Genomic DNA, 13,454 nt, shown 5'->3' with positions numbered 1-13,454 from the left:
TCTTAATTTAATGATTTTAAATTTAGTTTAAAACATTTTATACGTATATATTTTAATTTGAGTAAATTATAAGATTAATCACTTTCGTTTAAGTTTTATACACTTTTACTCACTAAATTCAGAAAAACATAATATTTGATTACTTTCACTTTTATTTAATTAAGATGTGGTCATGTTCGTTTTTATTTAATTAAGATGTAGTTACTTATCTTATCGGAAATGACCATTCAGCTCAGTTGGTAGAGCTAATTTCTTACCTCCCCTTACCCCATTACATATGAGAATAAGGGTCAGCTAATTTTTTTTACTTATCTTATCGACTTTTAAATGTTTAGTCACTGAAATTTTGCCTACCATTAGTGAAGAAATTAAATAAAAGTAACCACATTTTAATTAAATAAAAACAAAAATGATAAAATATTATATCTTTAAAATTTAATGAGAAAAAATTTATAAAATTAAAACATAAATGATTAATCACGTAGTTTATCCTTTTAAACTAAAAATTCTCTTAGAAAATGATAACATGTGGCCGAGTTTACATAAAATAATTCTGTCAGCCAATCACATTGCAGAAACCAAATAAAAAAGTGAAGAAAAAGAAAAAAGGAAATTCCCAAGTTAGTTGTACTTTCTGTGTCTCATTTGCTTGCTACCCTCTGTGTATTGGGTTCTCTGTCTCATCTCTTTTATCATATATATATATATATATATATGTGTGTGTGTGTGTGTGCGTTTCTTTGATGTTATTTTGGAGGTGAATGTTGTTATTTTTGTTTTATAAAATGCAGGTAAGTAAGAGGAAAGATCAGCTTTTTCTTTTTTAAATTGGGATATTTGTATGTGGTATTTGAGAGGACCCATGGGTGCACCACCAGCTAGAGCCCGGGCTGATTATGATTATCTCATTAAGCTTCTTTTGATTGACGATAGTGGTAAGTTTTTTTATGGGTAAAAGAATAATTTTTATCGTCACACCATTGAAAAATGAAACATGGGTATTGGGAAAACTCTGATTTTTTTTTTTTTGTGTTTGGGAGGGGGGGGGGGGGTTGATTGAATGTTGCTCAGGTTCCATTGGGAAAGAGACTATATGCAATATGTTTTTTTTTTCCAGAAGTTATGACTTTCAGGCTTTGCTTATATATTTATCGTATATTGCGTTTGCATTTTTGAGATTTTCATTGATTTTATGGTAATGGATTTTCTTCGAATTGATTCTGGGCATTATTATTTGCTACAATTTAATGAAGCGATAAACATATTGGCGAATGCAGATTGGGATCATGATGGAAGGAGCTTTATTATATTGTAACATAGGACACAGGAAGTGTGCCATATTCGTACTGGATATCCTTATACATACATATCCACCATTCTAGTAGTTTAGCAAATGATCGTTACACTGATTGAATACTCGATAAATAACTTGCATCCACTAAATGCAGTCTCAAATCCGACTATGATGATCGAGCCCTGAAAATCATTACACAAACAACGTAAACTTATATAGCTCAGTGAGGATTAGCTAGCGTGTGTATGTATGTGTGTCTCTCAGTAAATCTATTTTTGAGTAATTTTATCGCATGTATCATACACCCGCAGAAATGGGTATCACCGTTTAAAAGTTGGTGACATCTGGGGACGGAGGCAGGCCTTTATGTTGGGGGAACTAATTTCTTAAATTCTGGAAAGGCACAAACTTATAAAACTCCATGGGACGAAAACATATTTTCAATATAAAATACATAGAAAAAATCTAAAATATATGATAATTTTATATTTTTAGGGGCGAAGCCCTCTCAGAATATATTATCTCGTCCTGTTAGCAAGGATGGACACATATTTTATCTTGGGGGCGAACAAAATCTAAAATATACGAGAATTTGAAATTTTCAAGACAACTACGGTCCCCTTGGGTCCATCCCTGGTGACATCTTTTTGTTGATTTGCTTAATTGTACTTTTTGATGTGGAATCTTGATGCCAAAACATGCATGAAAAAATTGGTGGGAAGCTTTGCAATATGATCCTTATCTGATGCAGAGTAGGAAATAGAATTGTTTTTGTTACATTTGACACGTTTTTGTTGAAGAGGCATGCTGTGTAATCTGTATTGCTTGGCTTACAAGTTAAAGAGAATTATGATGTGATCTCATGTTTGGGCTTGAATTTTACGTAGCTTTAAATATTTCCCAACTGATTTTTCTGATTTGAATTTATGCAGGAGTGGGGAAGAGTTGTCTGCTTTTGCGTTTTTCTGATGGTTCATTTACTACTAGTTTCATAACGACCATCGGGTTTGTATTCCTGGAAACTCCTGTCGTTCAAAGTTATTTGCACCATTTGGTTAATTCCAATGAAACTGCAACATTTTAGAGATGGAATGGAGTTCACAATTATTGTAATCTAAGTTTTCATTTATCTGTCCTGGACCTTGACAATCCCTTGGTAATTGGTATTCAGCTTGAAAAATTGTACACACTCTTCAAGATGGTGCTCAATGAACTGTTTACAACAATAGTTTATAATCCTTTCATTCCTTTGCTCAGTACTCCACATTATATTTTGGTTGAGACATCTATTCAGCTGATTCTCTAAGATTCTGATAAGGAACGTTTTCTCTTGTTGACTATTCTATTTTCCTTGACTGCGTTGATTTCAAAATAAGAACGATCGAGCTTGATGGTAAGAGAGTCAAATTGCAAATCTGGGATACAGCTGGTCAAAAGCGATTTCGAACTATTACAACAGGCGTGTTTAAGCTTTTGCTGGTTGCCTTTTTTATTTTCTTTTCAAACTATTACGACAGGACCATAAAGCTTGATGTCTGACTTGGCTGATGAATCATGCTTCTGCAGTTTACTACCGTGGAGCTATGGGGATTTTGGTGGTTTATGATGTTACTGATGAGTCATCTTTCAACAGTAATGTTCCGGTTTTATTAATTCTGCTTTTGGCATGTAGGTGAAATTGTCAATTTGATAAGCCATTGTTGTTGGATGATTTTCATCGTTTTTATGCTCGTCTCCTCCCTCGGGTTAGGCAGTGTAATTGATCGCTGCTTTTGTTGTGATGGGCTGTCATCTCTTTCTGCTGGTATGGAGTTTCTTACAGTGGATCCTACATCTATTGCGAGTCCAACTTCTGTTCATGTACAGATATTAGGAATTGGATTCGCAATATCGAACAACATGCTTCAGACAATGTTAACATGGTACTGGTCGGAAACAAGGCTGACATGGATGAGAGCAAAAGGGTAAGACTTTCCCTTTTGAGTATTTATAGAAATTGCTTTTCTTGTTTGAATTGGTGGTTAGATTCTCAGTCTATTCGGCAACCCCTTATTCCTCGTTCATGAACCAGACACGTTTATCGAGTAATAATCGGAATTAATCTCCTCTTTGCCAGGCTGTGCCAACATCGCTCTTGCTGATGAGTATGGTATCAAGTTTTTCGAAACTGTAGGTCATGTTTTCTTCTGACTGGACCTTTTCATTTTTCAATGCTATTGATCATTTCTTTGGATACTATTGGAACAATGTAATTCAGCAGAGTGCAAAGACGAATTTGAATGTGGAGGAGGTTTTCTTTTCAATAGCCAGCGACATTAAGCAAAGGCTTACAGAATCTGATAATAAGGCTGAGGTATTCTCTCTTCTGAATTTATATTCTCCTTTATCCCTTCGACTGGTTTGTGTTCAAAATGATGGATGTGTTGTTTTTATGGCAATCAAAATCAATAAGGAAGACCCTGGAGCAACCAGTGCTCAAGTTGCTCAAAAGTGGAATTGCTGCGGATAGTAATGAGAATGAAAAGGGTATGCAGAGTCAAAATGGAAGCTTCAGCTTCGCAGTTGCTCTAATGTAAAACTAATTCTTCATGTATTTATCTCCTATTTTCTTTCCAGCTACTAGGATTAGCTCGTTAAAGGCAGTTCCCTTTTTTTTCATTTAATACGTGGAATTTTAAGTCTTTAATCTCCTTAAACTCAAATGACCCTTGTTATGTACTTGTCTTGTGTAGATATATTGTCACACCCCAAAATTTTGGGGCAAAAATAATAAAAATTCATTAATTAAATATTAGGATTTATTTGGTATGTTAATGATAATTTTAGGATAAATTGTAAACCAAGGATGTTTCAGGGACTAACCACGTGATTTCCTGTTCTTACCTAAACTAGAAATATCTCCTTAAGTAAAAATAAAATAATATGCGGTTAAAAAGGCTTGAACTTGTGATTTAAAGGATAACCACTCATGGCTTAGCCATCTAGGTTAGGTACTATTATTGTTCATTATAATACAAATATGTATTCTTTGTTTTGGCTCGGGATATACCCAAAAACAAAAATCAGATACCTCCCCTGGTCGTGAACTAGCTCTCCCCAATCCCCAAATTAAACCAAAGAAATAAAACCTCCCCTCACCCGTATTTTCCGCTCTGATCCAGCCACCTTCGATCAGTAGTGGAGTATATTGAAAACATTTTGATATTTTGATATAACAAATAAAGTATTAATATAAATAAAGTGTTAATGAATTTTAAGATTTTATATTCAATTTCAAAAACAATATTCGATCCAATTAATCGAATATCACATATATTACTCTAAGTTTTCAAATGTCAATTTTACTCCTTACTTAAATGAAAAATTGTGTTTCAATCTTAAAATATTTTTGGAACAATTTTTACAAAGTATTTCGAACCATAATCGAGCCAAAAATGAGTTTTAAATAAGGAGGTACCGATACCCTCTTCAGAGGTATCGATACCCCTCAAACTTCGAATGCAAAAAGGGTATGAATACCTCATAGGGTACCGATACCCCTATGAAAAGAGGTTCGATACCTTTCCCATATGTATCGATACCTCTTATGTTGATTTTGACTCCGAGAAAAACATAATGCCAAATGGGTACCGATACCCCTGAGAGGTACCGATACCTTTGGTCTTATAACAGTCGAAATATTTGAATTTTACACAGGATGTATTGATACCCTTTGAAGATGTACCGATACCCCTACGCTCCCAACAGTTTTTTGAAGTTGAAAAACATACAACAACGATTCTATTAACTTCACCAAGGCTCCCAAAGGATAGAACTCATCTGAGGTGTATTTAAACAAGTTCTTGAAGCCATTGATGATTAAGAATTATCAAGAAAAGCTAGAGACACAAGAGAGAAAGCATCAAACATCAAGTTTGAGCATTTCAAGCCAAATTCCTTTCAATATTTATTTTGCTTTCAAGAACACATTTTGTACTCAATTGTATTTATCTTTGAGTGTTCTTTCCTTGTTCTAGAATTGTGCAAACAATCTACCTTGTGAGTTTTTCTGTAAAGTACGTTTCTCTTTGCGAGAGAGTGTTCTCAAGAATTTGGGGTATAATTCTTGATGGAGTTGTAAGGTTACTCTTTTTCCTCGAAAGAAAGACAAATTAGTGAATTTGTGGAAAATCCTTAGTGTGGATAGCTAAGGTAGTGGACGTAGACTTTGATTGAGAAAGTCGAATCACTCTAAATTGTTGTGCAAATCTTTTCAATTTTCTGTCAAAGCTTCCACCAAAATTTTTAATTACCAGTTCCCCCCTCTTGGTCGATTCATCTGATCGATTAACTCAACAGAGTACACCGTCGTCGCCTTCGGGCTCAGCAGCAATTGGCGACCTCAACCCGACCCTCAAATCGCTCGAATCGGCCACCATCACGCCTTAATCATTAGGGACCTTCTAACCGCCTCAACGTCGATCTCCGCCACCGCTCGTCAGTGTAAGTCACCGTCGCTTCCATTTGGCGCGTCAGGTCACCGCGGTCAGAACCCCAACTGGTCACTCACCGATTGGTCACATCGTTAGCTGGGAAGGAACGGTTGAAGCTTCACCGGGAAAACCCAATTTCTCCCCTCGATTTCTCGTAATTTTCTGTCGTTCCAGCCGTCGGTTAGCCTCACACCAGCCATCGTTGTGCTCCCTAGGTGTTTCCAACAAAAACCCGATCGAGTTCGTCGTCCAAAACCGTCCCGTCACCGATCGTCGATTTTGGTAAGTTTCAAATATTTTTTCGGTTGATTTAAATTGTTTTGGTTGAATATTGGGTTGTTTGTGGATTAATTTTGGTTAGTTGAAGTTGTTGGAGTATTCGACCGCCGTCCCCGATCCCTGCACTATCACTATACGTCGCCACGCACACCCGCGTATACGTAGGGCTCCTATTCAGTCAATAAAATCTTCTAGAATGGTCTGGCCTGTCTGAACCGGCCTGAACCAGTTTGAACATGTGTGATTCAACTCGGACCAAATCGAGTCAACCCAAACTGGTCGGACCCATTAACTTTAATATGAATCGTTGACTTTGACTCGAACCATTAGCCGTTGACCGTTGACTTTAACTTTTGACCAATTTTACTGTTGACTTTGACTAAAAAGTCAAAATTTTTGTAAAGTCATATTTTATGTTTTTCGACGTCCTAAATCCAAATTCGAAGTTCGTTTTGCCAAAATCGAACCTTAAATACTCCAAATTGACCTGTTAAACTAGAATATGCATATAAAATTTAAGTATTTATTTAAGTTATTTAATTAAGTGCATCTAATTTAATTAGAGGGTCAATGACTAAATTATTATGTTGTTTAATTAAGGTACATGTGATTCTCCCGATCGTTCGTTTGACAGGCCCAATTCTTCCCGATCCGCTCTTCTGCTAGAGCCCGTGATTGCTCGTATAGTACTACAACCCTGTTAAATACTAAGTTTAGTGTACTACTCCGATAATAATTTTGTTCTGATACGACTTAGGTTATCATACAGTCGAAGAGCGTAGTGAAGCTGGTGCTCGATAGATTTATCGGACTGATTCTTTTTGTGAGGTGTGTTCCTTGTCTGCTATATATATGTATGTGTGTGTGTTTGAAATATCATGTGCACATGTCTTTTTTTTTTACCTATTTTGCAATATGGCTAGCTGATCTGATTTAATTTCGCATTATTTATCTGTTTCAAGCCTGATATCTGATTTACTGAAGTTTTAAGCCTGCTTGTCTGATTCATGTTCTCTGGTTACTGTTTTTACTGAATTGATATATGCTAGAACCCTGATTTCCTTGCTACTGTTAGTTACTGTTTGAAAACTATTCTTTTCGGGGTACTCTGGGATCTGGTATAAGTCTCTACAGGTTCAGCTCCGATCAAGATGGTAATTCCTAATACAGGTTCAGCACCGATCAAGCTGGTAATTCCTTATGAACCTAAGGTAACCCTTGGGTGGGCTTTTGGGCCCAATAGGCCTAGTGGTAAGACCTTCTGGACACTAAAGTACTCCTTTAGGGTGGCTCATCTACTATGTGCATTGGGTAAGTCCTTATAGGCCTGAGGGCACACCCCTCAAGTGGGCACCTACGCTTTGGCTAGGATAGGACCTTATGGACCCAAAGTGCTCCCTTAGGTTGGCACATACTCCCTTTGGGCCTAGGGTAAGCCCTTATGGATGTAGTTCTGAGGAACTACATATGGTGTACGGTTGGAGGTTGTTTTGTATTTTAAACTACAACTCTACTATCGTTTTCATAACTTTGATAATGAATCGATTTTGAAACTTAACTGTATGTTTTTATTTTGTACTACTGGAACACACTAAGCTCCCTAGCTCACTCCCCTAAACTTTTCTCTTTCAGATACTTTTTGATAGGTGACCCGGACCTGGAACTTGAAGGATCGACACATTCATACAATATTATTTTGTTGTAATATTTTTTTATCTTCTGATTTGCCATTATGATGGGTGACATGTGCCTATTTATTTTGAAATACTTGTCTTACGACGTATATTGCTTTTGCGACTGATGTTAGAATTACATCGATACTAATATGTGAAAGATTTTATTTTGCTCAGACATTTAAAGTTTTATATATTACTCAAATTATAACTTATTATTAATAATTATGTTTTTAAAAGGTGTTTATTTATAATATAGATTTAAATTATTGAAAAATGTTTTGAAAAATTGTATCGTCATATGTTAGATATGACCACGCATAGGCCGGGTCAAGGGGTTACATAGATAATTTGGATTCATGTTACGATACAAAGGTCTTAACCAAAGTATAGTGGTAAAGATTTGAAATGTTGGGATTCAAACCCCAAACCTGATTAATAACACCCCTTAAGGGCAACTATAATCGAGTCAAGCCTAAGAGTTGCTAATCCACTCATGTAATATGTAATTCCATGATCTTATGTCTATGTTGTTTGGAAATGCCATATCCAGCTGAGCCGAGAGAACATTTTTTATGTTTAGAACTCGCAAGTCATGAGCTTCGATGATTTGAACCCTGGGTTAAGATTGGTCTCTGACACTTGGCCTGAAGGGTTGGTGCCCTTGGGTTCGAGGTCACCTGCTTCAACCATATGTATGAAATACAATGTACTAAAGAAAGCAGTGTTACTGAAGATAGTGAACTTGTTTCATGCAGGAGCTTCGACCATATGTATGAAATACAAGTCCCGGCCAACCAACCTCAAACTTAATGACATAAGACCCTGAGGCGATATAGTGTAACCAGTATACCAAACTTTACATAAACGGCCATACAATCCAATGGCCTACATGTTTAGAAGAAGATTTCATCCTTCTCGAGTATAGAATGACCAACTAAGAAATTAATGAATTTAGCACAATACAACTGCATGCCATTAAATAAATGACATAACATGCTAAATTAATGAAAAACTCTCATTTAACACTTTAATTATAATAAATTTTATTTTACTGTTAATTTTATTTCAGAAATTATAACTTTTAAAATATTAAAAAATAAATTGTTATAATATATTTTAAAGAAAATCTGATTTTTAAAAAAATATTACTTAAAAATATTGAAAAATATATGTAAAATGATTTTTTTATTATAATTGAGTGGTCAAATAAAATATTTTTTAATTTAATATGCAACGTCACCTCCTTAACGACATTTAATGTTCGGTATCCATTTTTTAATATAATCAAAAGTTTAATTTCTATTTGTAACTTTTAAAATTTTTAATTACAAATAAAATTAATTTAGCAAAATTTATTGATCATTTAGGAATTTTACCCTATAAAAATATTAATAGTGATGTATATCGGTATATGTCATGTATTTTAGATTTATCCTACCGAATGACGTCTTTCAACATGGATTCTGTAAGCTTTAAGTTTCTAGGCAGAATACGTGGCTGTTTATTGTTGGTTGTATAATTTTACTTGCAGTTCGTTCGTTTTAACGTGAACGTAGGCCAAGAGAGTAAAGGATAGAGTTAAACATGGTTGGTGACTTGATCTGGGAAAATATCGTTTCATATACCTATTTTCACGTCATTTTTCATTTAAATAATAAAATAAGGAATAGTTATTCCGTTCACTTGTAAAATAAAATTTTAAATCACATTAAAAATAATTTGGAGGATAATTAAATAAATGTGTTAAATATTCAAATGTTTATCCTTTTAAGTACTTAATGGGAGGATTTTTTTTTGCTTGGCAAGAACAATTTATTAAATTAAAACAATAGATCAAGTTCAACTTATAAACCTCATTAAAAACTTCTCAAAAAAATTAGAGGAAAAGAGTGCTACATGAGAACAAAAACAAACACGGTGAACAAAAAAAAATTGGAGGATTTTATTTAAAGACAAGATTATAATAAAGTCAACATAATTAATATGTATAATGTGGATAGTATTCAATATGCCGTGGGGGAACGTAAGAGGTTGTGACATTTTAAAAAGAAATATTAATTTTTTAGAATATATTTATATGGTAAATTCCGCAGTTGACAATATGTAAAAGTTTCCTTGCAAGAGCTATAGAAAACGAAGTCACGTATCTGAAATTGTTGCCTATTCTTTCGTCACTGCTTATTTAGATCGAGGGCAAATCAAAACTTTGACGTGAATCTCCTTCCCTTTACCTAAAATCTGTAATTAAGTTCCCAAAGATACCCAGACAAATGTAATTCCCTTTCTCAGAAACCCTAATTAGCTAAAATAAACCATACAACATTTAGTACGTGGAAGCACTGCAACTTTTTGTTTGGTTGGTCACAAAAGAATGGACAAAGCTTGACCTATTTAATCACTACAAATTTTCCACACGATTAAGACCATGTTAGCGTGAGTGGTGGACAAGTTGCTTTTAATTTGATGTTATGTTACATAAATTTAGGAAAGCAAAGCACTTCCAAGTATTGGTCGAAAATTCCCTGACAAATAGACCCCTTTGAGCCTTCTGTGAGCATACAAAGCAGTCTAAACCTTAATTTATAAATAAATGAATCAAATTGACCCTTAAGCAAATGACGGGATTGATTTCACATTACACTATTGTGAAGCTAGAAATGAATTAAGATACAATTAACAAGGAGTGATACATTAATAAATCCTGGATCCGGCCAGTGTGATAGTGAGGGAAACGTTGTGCTCTCCAAATCAAGCATTGAAAGCTTTCGAGTTGGTTCTTTTCACAAATTGATGCAAAGCCACGTCACAGTAAATATGCTTCAGAAAACAATAAAAGAGTAAAAAAAAACATAGTAGATGTTTTCCATGTTCACATATACATACGTTGCTTTCCTTGAAATATAAAATATCTGTAATTATAACGTGGAAAAAATCAAACCCACATTAAGAATTTAATTTTCCATAAATGGATATGAATTTTTCCTGTCATTTCTTCTTATATTTTGGAGTTAAGGGTTTATTCAGTTGTCATTTTTCTAAATTACAATAGTAAAAATAGATTTAAGTTGTAAGTGTCAATTCATATTACTTTATAATATTCTCTCGATTAGAAAATAAATATAATCTTTTTTCCATAAATTTACATCTTTGCTTCTACTCCCTCACAATCTCTGTTGTCACTCCTCTACACAAAAAACCCTAATCCTTTGGAGTTTTTCCTAAACTATCCCAAGACTCTTCAAACAAGTATGGCTGAAAAGAGATTACCACCTTCCTGTCTAAACCATCAACAAAATTATTTTCTCTCTCAACACTGACAAAAGTTTAAACTGTGTTTTTACCCAAGGTTAGACGAAAACAAAACTGTTACAGTCCAATACTTGACCAATAGATGTTACATCATTTTCCCACCTCATTCGCACTGAGTACGATCGACTTCGTCTCATTCGGTTTCGCCTGACTGTTTTAGGGGAATCCACGAGGATTATGACCCACTCGTCACGTGGAGAAGCCTAATGGCAAACCGTAGCAGACAAACAAATAGTCATTTCCAAACCCTCACCCAATTAATTATCATCAACCTCCCACGTGACCTTAGACTCCTAAGCTAGCCCCTTCCTCCTTTTTAGTTGCTCCATTTTCTTCTCTAAACGCACAGCTGCTTCCTTCATCATCAAATTACCACTTCACCATTTTCTTTGTGTTTTTTTTTTAGTTCATTTCACTCAAAGAGAGAGATTTATATACAATCATGGGCGATTCTTCGAAATCTTATATACATATGGTGATACATGCTATATATAATTTGATATATATGCGTGTAATGTTAGATTTTATTACAGTTATGGGTAGTTTAACATGCTTTTTTAATGTTGTTAACAGGTGCAGCATCTGATAGAAACGTGTTTGGTCTTCAACATGACGAAAGAAGAGTGCTTGCAAGCACTTTCCAGGCATGCAAACATCCAACCTATCATCACTTCTACAGGTAATATATATGTGTAATTAATTACTAAGATGATCAGTTGTTTCCATCCTTGTTTATGATCTGATACAACCTTAATTTCATCTAGTATTGAAGAGACAAGATCTTGACTAGGATATTATGAAAGATCTCTTGAACAACTGAATACCATGCAGTGTGGAACGAGCTTGAAAAGGAAAACAAGGAATTCTTCGAAGCCTATTCAGTGTCTAAAAGCAAGAAAGAGCAGCGAATGTCAGAGGAAGAGACAAGTCAAATCATCCAAAAATGGTCTCAGATTCATCTAAAGATACCGACAAATGTGTTTATTGCCACAGTTGTCTATTAACGCTTTAGGAAGAAAATAAATACTAAATAAAGAGTCCTTTCAGATCAACTTCGATGGGGTGGGAAAGGTCCTATTGTTGAAGATATGATTGGTTATCGTTGGTCCCCCTTCTCAAATGTAATCCAAGTTATAATCACATCATAGCAAATACCTACGATGATTAGATAGATCATCATCGTTAAATTAATTTTACAGTTTAAATTTTTTTTAAATTAGTTTTCAAGGAATTGGTATTATTAGATTAAATGACACTAAATAATTCAAAAACATTAAAGTTGATAATAGTATAGATGAATCTTTATGTCTAAGGTTAGTTTTTCTTATTGACGTTGGATTGAAAATTAAATAAAAAAATGTAATGAAAAGTATGATATATTAATTTAAAAGTATTTGATATTGATGTTAAAAAGTATTAAAAAATTAAAATATATATCTTACTTATTATTTTCGAATGTACTGAAAATTAGAATAATTAAATCTAGAAAAATATCACTTTGTAGTTTGTGGCGTTCTCTTTGGATCGAGGTGCAAGTGTTATACCTCTATGTTGAGATGATTTTTTATTCATCGGATCCTTCTACTAGTTACAATATTGAAATGACTCTCAAACTCTTCATTAATCGTTTTATTTGTACATGAGATGTCCTTATTGAGATGCCTTCGCTTAAACCTAGTCAAGATGCTTTACTTTCAATACATAGTTATTCTTATCGAGACGTACGCTTCTGTATATTTATACAAAGTTACATGTAGATATTCTTTACATAATGTAAAATCAACAAAATAATTGTTTCTATGTACGGTTAAGGCCCCCAAACACACGTATTAATCTTTCAAAATTCTCTCAAGAGATGTTTAATATCGGAACACATAAGAGATAAGCAATACAACCTTTCAAATCATAAGGATGGGTCATTTATCATTGCAACCCCATTAGAGTTTTTACTAACATAAAAAACATTTTAGATTTATTTTGTCGATTCATTACGTCACTGTGTAATGCTCTTTTTGGAGAATAAGTGTTACATTTCTAATAAATAATGTTTGTGAGAACCACCTAAATCTCCATCAATAACGACAATAATTGTCGTTCTATGACTTTAAGGGCAAAAGGATGATTTTACTCACTTTCTCAAATAACGACTATAATCCCCTTTCTCCTCCATACATGAGCATCCATATATGTTCTGTGTCTCAAAATACCCCTGAGCATGGTCAGCGATTCTTGGTCTACACTAATAAGGGTGAAGTGTCGTGAATCATGATGAACCACGTCTTTTCAGTTGAACATCAACAAAATTAAAATCTCCTCCATTGGGCCTGCATGTTTTCTTTGATCCAAGTTGACAAAAGGTGTGGTCTTTTTACTCTATTTTTGTACAATGCTGGACCTCTCGAACGAAAAGATGAAGGGGATGGT

General features: G+C 34.3%; 1 protein-coding gene and 1 long non-coding RNA gene across 2 annotated transcripts; both read left to right on the top strand.

Moving 5' to 3' along the window:
• Nucleotides 1-629: 629 nt before the first annotated feature.
• LOC120161598 lies at nucleotides 630-2,304 on the top strand. The gene is made up of 3 exons (XR_005519489.1): nucleotides 630-670; nucleotides 792-935; nucleotides 2,227-2,304. It is a non-coding gene; the product is annotated as an uncharacterized LOC120161598 (long non-coding RNA).
• Nucleotides 2,305-11,380: 9,076 nt separating this feature from the next.
• Nucleotides 11,381-12,049, top strand: LOC120161597. The gene is made up of 3 exons (XM_039171820.1): nucleotides 11,381-11,505; nucleotides 11,604-11,709; nucleotides 11,862-12,049. The coding sequence occupies exons 1-3, from the start codon at nucleotides 11,473-11,475 to the stop codon at nucleotides 12,032-12,034; spliced, it is 312 nt and encodes a 103-aa protein (XP_039027751.1). The 5' UTR covers nucleotides 11,381-11,472; the 3' UTR covers nucleotides 12,035-12,049.
• The last annotated feature ends 1,405 nt before the right edge of the window (nucleotides 12,050-13,454 follow it).

This window comes from Hibiscus syriacus, unplaced genomic scaffold, assembly GCF_006381635.1.
Source record: "Hibiscus syriacus cultivar Baekdansim isolate YM2019G1 unplaced genomic scaffold, ASM638163v2 tig00111402_pilon, whole genome shotgun sequence".
Classification (NCBI taxonomy): Eukaryota; Viridiplantae; Streptophyta; class Magnoliopsida; order Malvales; family Malvaceae; genus Hibiscus; species Hibiscus syriacus.
Note: the sequence above shows the minus strand (reverse complement) of the source record. Positions and strands in the feature narration are given on the sequence as shown.

Bases quoted from the DNA above. Each gene is read 5' to 3' on its own strand.
- LOC120161597 (XM_039171820.1), top strand. From the start codon at position 11,473: ATGGGCGATTCTTCGAAATCTTATATACATATG. The intron at 11,506-11,603 runs GTGATACATGCT...TGTTGTTAACAG, and splicing joins CGAAATCTTATATACATATG to GTGCAGCATCTGATAGAAAC. The intron at 11,710-11,861 runs GTAATATATATG...AATACCATGCAG, and splicing joins ACCTATCATCACTTCTACAG to TGTGGAACGAGCTTGAAAAG.